The 6550-nt window shown below is 39.1% G+C and overlaps 1 protein-coding gene across 1 annotated transcript; it reads left to right on the top strand.

Moving 5' to 3' along the window:
• Positions 1–1111: 1111 nt before the first annotated feature.
• Positions 1112–1519, top strand: LOC142182159 (secreted RxLR effector protein 161-like). Its single transcript, XM_075256153.1, has one exon. It carries the CDS (start codon positions 1112–1114, stop codon positions 1517–1519), a length of 408 nt encoding a protein of 135 aa, XP_075112254.1.
• The last annotated feature ends 5031 nt before the right edge of the window (positions 1520–6550 follow it).

Below are 6550 nucleotides of genomic sequence, written 5' to 3'. Positions count from 1 at the left end.
AAGATGAAGTTATTGATATCCCCGTGGATAACATGGAGACTCAGGTTCCTAATAATGATGTGGTTCAACCACAAGATCATAATGGTGTTGTTGCAACTTATATAATGCATAGTCATAGTGGGAGATAAATAAGATAGCAAGTTCATTATGCGCTCTTGGGAGAATCATATGATAGGAGCCAACTTCCGAACGTGTCAATTACGACCAAGCACTATATGATAAATATGTTGATAAGTGGATTGCTGCTATGAAATCAGAGATGGGGTCTATATACTCTAATCAAGTTTGGATCTTGTAGAACCACCTGATTTGGTTAAACCCATTATATGCAAGTGGATCTATAAGAAAAAGAGAGGTGTAGATGGAAAAGTGCAAACTTTTAAAGCAAGGTTTGTAGCGAAAGGGTTTACTCAGAAATAAGGGATCAATTATGAGGAAACCTTATCATCGGTAGCCATGCTTAAGTCTATTAGAATTCTCTTATCTATTGCTGCTCATTATGATTATGAGATTTGGCAAATGGATATCAAGACAAATTTCCTTAATGGAAGTCTTGATGAGTGCATCTATATGATGCAACCAGACGGTTTTGTGGAAAGTGGGAAGGAACACATGTTGTGTAAGCTTAAAAGGTCCATTTATGGACTGAAACATTCATCTAGGGCATGGAACACTTGTTTTGACAAGGTGATTAAAACTTTTGGTTTTGATCAGTGTCTTAACGAGTCTTGTGTAAACAAGAAGTGGGATGGGGACAAAGTCTCATTTTTAATCTTATATGTAGACGACATATTGCTCATATGAAATAATGTGGGCATGTTGGGTTCAGTTAAACAATGATTGCCCATGCACTTTGATATGAAAGATTTGGGAGAAGTGACTCATATCCTTGGGATCAAGCTCTTGCGATATCGCAAGAAAAGGATATTAGGCTTATCCCAAGCTCTTTATATTGATACACTACTCTCCAGATTTAGCATGCATGATTCCACGAAAGGATTTCTCTCTTTCAGGCATGGAATTTCTCTATCTAAAGATCAGTCTCATAAAACTGATGAAGATATAGAAAAGATGAAGGCGGTCCCCTATGCATCTGTTGTGGGGTAGTCTGATGTATGCTATGTTATGTACTAGATCTGATATTTGCTTTGACGTTGGCGATGTTAGTAGATTTCAGTCTAATCCTGGGAGAGAGCATTGGAAAACGGTTAAGCATATAATCATGTACATGAAAAGGACTGGGGATTACATGCTAGTCTACTATTCGGATGACCTTGTGCCTATTGGGTACATTGATTCGGATTTCCTATCAGATAGAGATTCTAGAAAGTCTACCTCAGGAAATGTGTTTACTCTGGGAGGTGGAGCCATAAGTTGGAGAAGCATCAAGCAAACTTGTGTTGCTGATTCCACCATGGAAGCTGAATATGTAGCAACCTCTGAGGTAGCAAAAGAGGCGGTTTGGCTCGGGAACTTCCTAGAGAGTTGGGTGTGGTTCCCTCGATTCAAGCACCAATAAAACTTTATTGTGATAATAGTGGTGCGGTTGCAAATTTGAAGGAGCCATGAAACCATAAAAGAGCAAAGCACATTGAGCATAAATATTATTTAATTCATGAGATAGTGCAAATAGGGGATGTAGTAGTCACCAAGATTGCGTTAGAGAACAACTTGGCAGACCTGTTTACTAAAAGCTTCCCACAGAAGACTTTTGATAGGCATGTAGACGGAATGGGTGTTAGAATTGCAGACGCATGGTTATGGTCTAAGTGGGGGGGATTGTTAGGATATACTATAAACCATGCGTATTGTTATAGTATTCTTTATGGAATATTTATTTATTTATTTATTCAATTCAATAAAGTTTTATTTTAAATAGATAATGTATTTGTCTGTGCGTCTGTTGCTTATATAGTAGATGATTTAGTGTATAGAGTTTAGCTTATACACGAAAGATTAAATCACAGGTTCTTATAAGTCATAAAGTTTATGTTCACAGTCTAATGATGGAATTGAACAGACATCGAAATAGTTGTAGCACAAGATTAATTATAATTATCTTGATTATGGAAATGGTTTAATTCTGACTTCTTGTGCTAGTATATTTTGTATGTATTGAACGGATCAAGTAGAGATAATTATTTTATATTGACTTAATAAAATAATTTCTCTAGTCCATTCAATGTACTCATACTATTAATCTTGATATAATTATTATTAGTTGTATGTGTTATTTATTATTTTGATTTATTAAAAGGCGAGATTCTTTCACGGGTCAATAAGCTTGGTAAATTGGACAATAATGATATACATTGGCGAATCAATAATTAGTTGATACAATCCATGTCTCAGTTTTTGAGATTGATGATACTCCTTTATAAAAACTTATAAGTTTTCATGTGTAAACCCGACCGGTGAATTTTGTATCCAACATATGAAATAAGTTAAGCGAAAGTATAAAGGAACTAATCAATAAATTAAATTATTAGTAATTTAATTTGATTAGTTAGTATCTGAATCTTAACATGGGAGTTAAATAAGGTTTTATGGAGAATTTCGAAATTATACTAAGGAGTGCAATTACGAATTTTAGTGGAATAAGTAATTTATTGTGGTAGAAATTAATTTCAAATTTCGAAATTAATTCCATAATAGGAAGCCTTGTTAATTAAAGTATGAGGTCCCTACTGTGCCTAAATAATAGAAAATAAAGGAATCTTTCCTCAGTGGAAGAAGAAAACCTAACAGGTTTTGGAAAAGGGTTTTAACATAAATAAAATGGCTATATATACTCCATATAGGACTGGCCGTTTTTTGACTGGTTTTACGCATTTTTGTTCCTTGGAATTTCGGCCACTCGAAAATTTCTCTTTTCAGATATTATTTGGGTAACGCGGTAGAAGACTATGGAGGTTTTGCCGAGGTCGTGGTCTTGCAACTCTGGAACTGGAGATCGAGATTAATATGCTTTGTTCACGCTTCAAGAGGTAACTCGAATAATTTCTGTATGTACTAATTGTTTAATTTACACGTGAATATGATATTGTATTTGCTTATGCTGCGATATATAATCCATCAACATGCCGATAGTGTAGAAGCATATATAAATTGAACTACATTAGTACTTAGTATCATCATTAAAGAGTTGTTTACTGAGAAAATAAAAGGAACACAAATCGAACATCTCAATGTGAGCATAATCAAGTACTCCTTTGCAACCTCAATTTATCAGCAATGCAATTCAAAATAAGTTAGCTATTTTTCCTACTCTCTTCCATAAAATGATCATAATCAAGTACTCGTGTCACGACCCGAATTTTTCACCGTCGGGATTGTGATGGTGCCTAACTTTTTAGAAGGGTATTCTACTACCTTGGGAACCTTAGCTTTGACCTGCTTAGTGACTTCTTCTTTGATTTTTAGACTCATATCAGGCTTGAATTTTCTAAGCTTTTGTTTTACCAGCGGACATGTTGGATCGGTTGGCAGCTTGTGAGCCACAATAGATGTACTCAGACCAGTTATGTCATTATATGATCAGACGAATATGTCCTCATGCTCTCTTAGAAATTCTGTGTATTCCTTCTTTTCTAAAGGCGATAAGTGGACGTTGATTCATGTTTCTTTAACGTTTTCTGCATCTCCCAAGTTGACAATCTCAGTCTCGTCCAGGTTGGACTTAGGCATGTTCTCAAAGTTCTCAACTTCCTTAACAATCTCTTCTGGTATGTCATCATCCTCTAAATCTATATCTGTTTGTTGCATTGTCTCGTTGCATGTCACAGTCATTAGTTCATCAAGATAAGAAATAGTAATGTTGTATAAGTAAAGTAATGAGAGAAAACAATAGTAATAGGTGTTGATTCATAAGAAAAGTCAAAATACTTTGATAAATTGCATAATTGTTTTGAACATTGAAGATCTTATTGCGGAAATTGAAAAATGCGAAAAGAAAATCATTTAGTAAATAAAACAGTGCATTATACTTGTTTTAGCCTTGCTACCCCGAGGCTCGTCGGGCTCTGGTTGTCCTGATGGTCCAGTTGTTGAGGCGTGCTCCTCTGCTTACAGCTTGTATGGAAGGGCCTTCTTCCCTCTCCTCCTCGAGAACAACACAACAATCTATATCATTGTCTTCTCAAAAACAACACAACCGTCCATGTCATTGTCCTCTAAGAACAAGTTCTTCACCGTTGTGAGTGCTTCTTTTTCTGACCCATAGATAACATCGGCCGATCCATGGTGGCGTCCAGCCGTTGAATTCTTCCCAGGTATACTCATATCCCAGACCGAAAGTAGTGCCATGCTTCTTGAGCTTTATGGGCTTAGAGATTCCTTGGAGGTTCTTACTGAGCCCTTTGCCAGGTTTGTATCCACACCAATTCAGTATACTTTCAATCTTCTTGTACCACCATTTGTCTTTGTCAATGGCATTCACCCGTTCGATGTGATGGTAAGTCTCTCCTCCTAGCTTCTTTCTCCCCTCGATTGATGGAATGGTCTGGCGACTGTATATAGGATTGCTACAGTCGCCGTGAATGATCACTTCCTGGTGGTTCCATTCAAACTTTACTGCCTGATGCAGTGTTGATGCTACGACACTTGCAAAATGAATCCATGGCCGTCCCAACAACAGATTATAAGATGACGGCACGTCTATCACTTGGAAATCAACATCGAACAAAGTTGGCCCCATTTGTAAGCACAGACTAATTTCCCCAATGGTGGATCTTTGGGAACCGTCGAAGGCTTTCACGTTGATAGCTCCATCCTTTATTTCATGTAATCCCTTGCCCAATTTTTTGAGTGTTACCAATGGACAAATGTTGAGACTGGAACCCCTATCAATCAGGATCTTGGTGATGAAGTAGTCCTCGCATTGCACAGTGATGTGCAACGCTTTGTTGTGTCCCAACCCTTCAGGCGGTAGCTCATCCTCATGAAAAGTAATCTTGTGACTTTCCAATACCTATCCTACCATGTTTCCCATTTCCCCGCCAGTGATGTTGCTTGGCATATATGCTTCACTCAGCACCCTCAATAGAGCATTTTTGTGTGCCTAAGAATTTTGTAGCAAAGCAAGGATGGAAATTTGCGCTGGTGTTTTGTTCAACTGGTCGATGATCGAGTATTCCTTGGCCTATATCTTTATCCGAAGATCGTCCGGCTCTGTCTCGATGATGGGTGGCCGATTGGAGGTCTGCTTTCTTGACTCAGCTAGGTGTTTCAGGGTATATACCCTACCAGTTCTTGTCATACCCTGTGCGGCAACAGTTTCCTCGAATCTAACCTTACCTTTCCTCTTTGCCTCAGCTATATAGTCCCATGGTATAGCCTTTGTATGGAATGACATCGTGGTCGACATTGCCACTAGGATAGGCGTGGCTATCTTCACTCTGAACGGAGCATGTACCTTGGGTGGTAAAACTACAACTTCGAATGGTGTAGGTGCACTTGCTGGAGACACAAATTCGACCTTGATTGGTGTTAGTGTCTTTGCAGATGACGTTGTTTCAAATTCAAGTGTCACGGACATATTTACCTCACCATCTCCAGATGGCTGAATCTGGACTATGATTGAATTAAGGGTAACTATTGGCTTCTTTGGGTCATCACCTTTTACGATCAACCCGATTGACCCCTTGGGATCCCAATCATCATCTATTTTAATCATGTGAATGCCTCTACCCTTATGGTCCGGCAGAGGGTTATTGCGGACATTTGGAGCAGGTTCCTTTGCCACAATAATCTTGTTGTCAATTAAAGTCTGGATCTTGTCTTTCAGAGAATGACATTCGTCGATGGTGTGTCCTTTCATGCCGTAATGGTATGCACATGATTTGTTCGGGTTAACCCACTGAGACGGGTTCTCGGGAGTTGCAGTAGGGATGGGGGTAACATAACCAGCAGCTTTGAGTCTCTCATACAACAGGTCAATAGGTTCAGCAATGGCAATATATTATTTCGGAGGTCTGCAGTCAAAATTTGGTCGAGGTCTATGGAAGTTCTGGCATGCAGGAGGAGATTGATAGTGGGCCGGTTGAGCATTGTAGGCTTGGTAAACATGTGCGGGTTGGGAATATCTGAGCGAAGTAGGCTGATATGTGGGAGGTGGAGGTGATTGATAAGTGAGTGGTGGAGTTTGGTAGGAGGGTGAGGGTGCTTGGTAGTTCAGAGTAGGCTGATATGTGAGTGGAGGCAATGGGTAGGTTTGGTATTTTATGGGGGATTTGGTTCTCTGTGCAACCATTACGGCCTCTACGTCCCTTTTCTTGGACACACCACCAGATTTTAGGGCCTTATTTGTAGCTTGCAAGGCCTCAAAGTTTGTAACCATACCGCTCTTGATGTCTTCTTCGATCCTTTCACCCAACTTAATAATGTCAGAAAATTTGTGGCTCTCGATCATCATCAGCCTTTCATAGTACTGCGGGTCCTGAGCCCGGACAAAGAATTTGTTCATCTGTTTCTCCTCTAAGGCAGGTCTAACCTTAGCAGCTTCGGACCTCCAGCAAGTAGTATACTCGTGAAATGTTTCTATGGGCTTCTT

This window comes from Nicotiana tabacum, chromosome 6 (genome assembly GCF_000715075.1).
Source record: "Nicotiana tabacum cultivar K326 chromosome 6, ASM71507v2, whole genome shotgun sequence".
Classification (NCBI taxonomy): domain Eukaryota; kingdom Viridiplantae; phylum Streptophyta; class Magnoliopsida; order Solanales; family Solanaceae; genus Nicotiana; species Nicotiana tabacum.
The sequence above is the reverse complement of the archived record's forward strand: the minus strand, read 5'-3'. Positions and strand labels throughout refer to the sequence as shown.

Bases quoted from the DNA above. Each gene is read 5' to 3' on its own strand.
- LOC142182159 (XM_075256153.1), top strand. From the start codon at position 1,112: ATGTATGCTATGTTATGTACTAGATCTGATATTTGCTTTGACGTTGGC.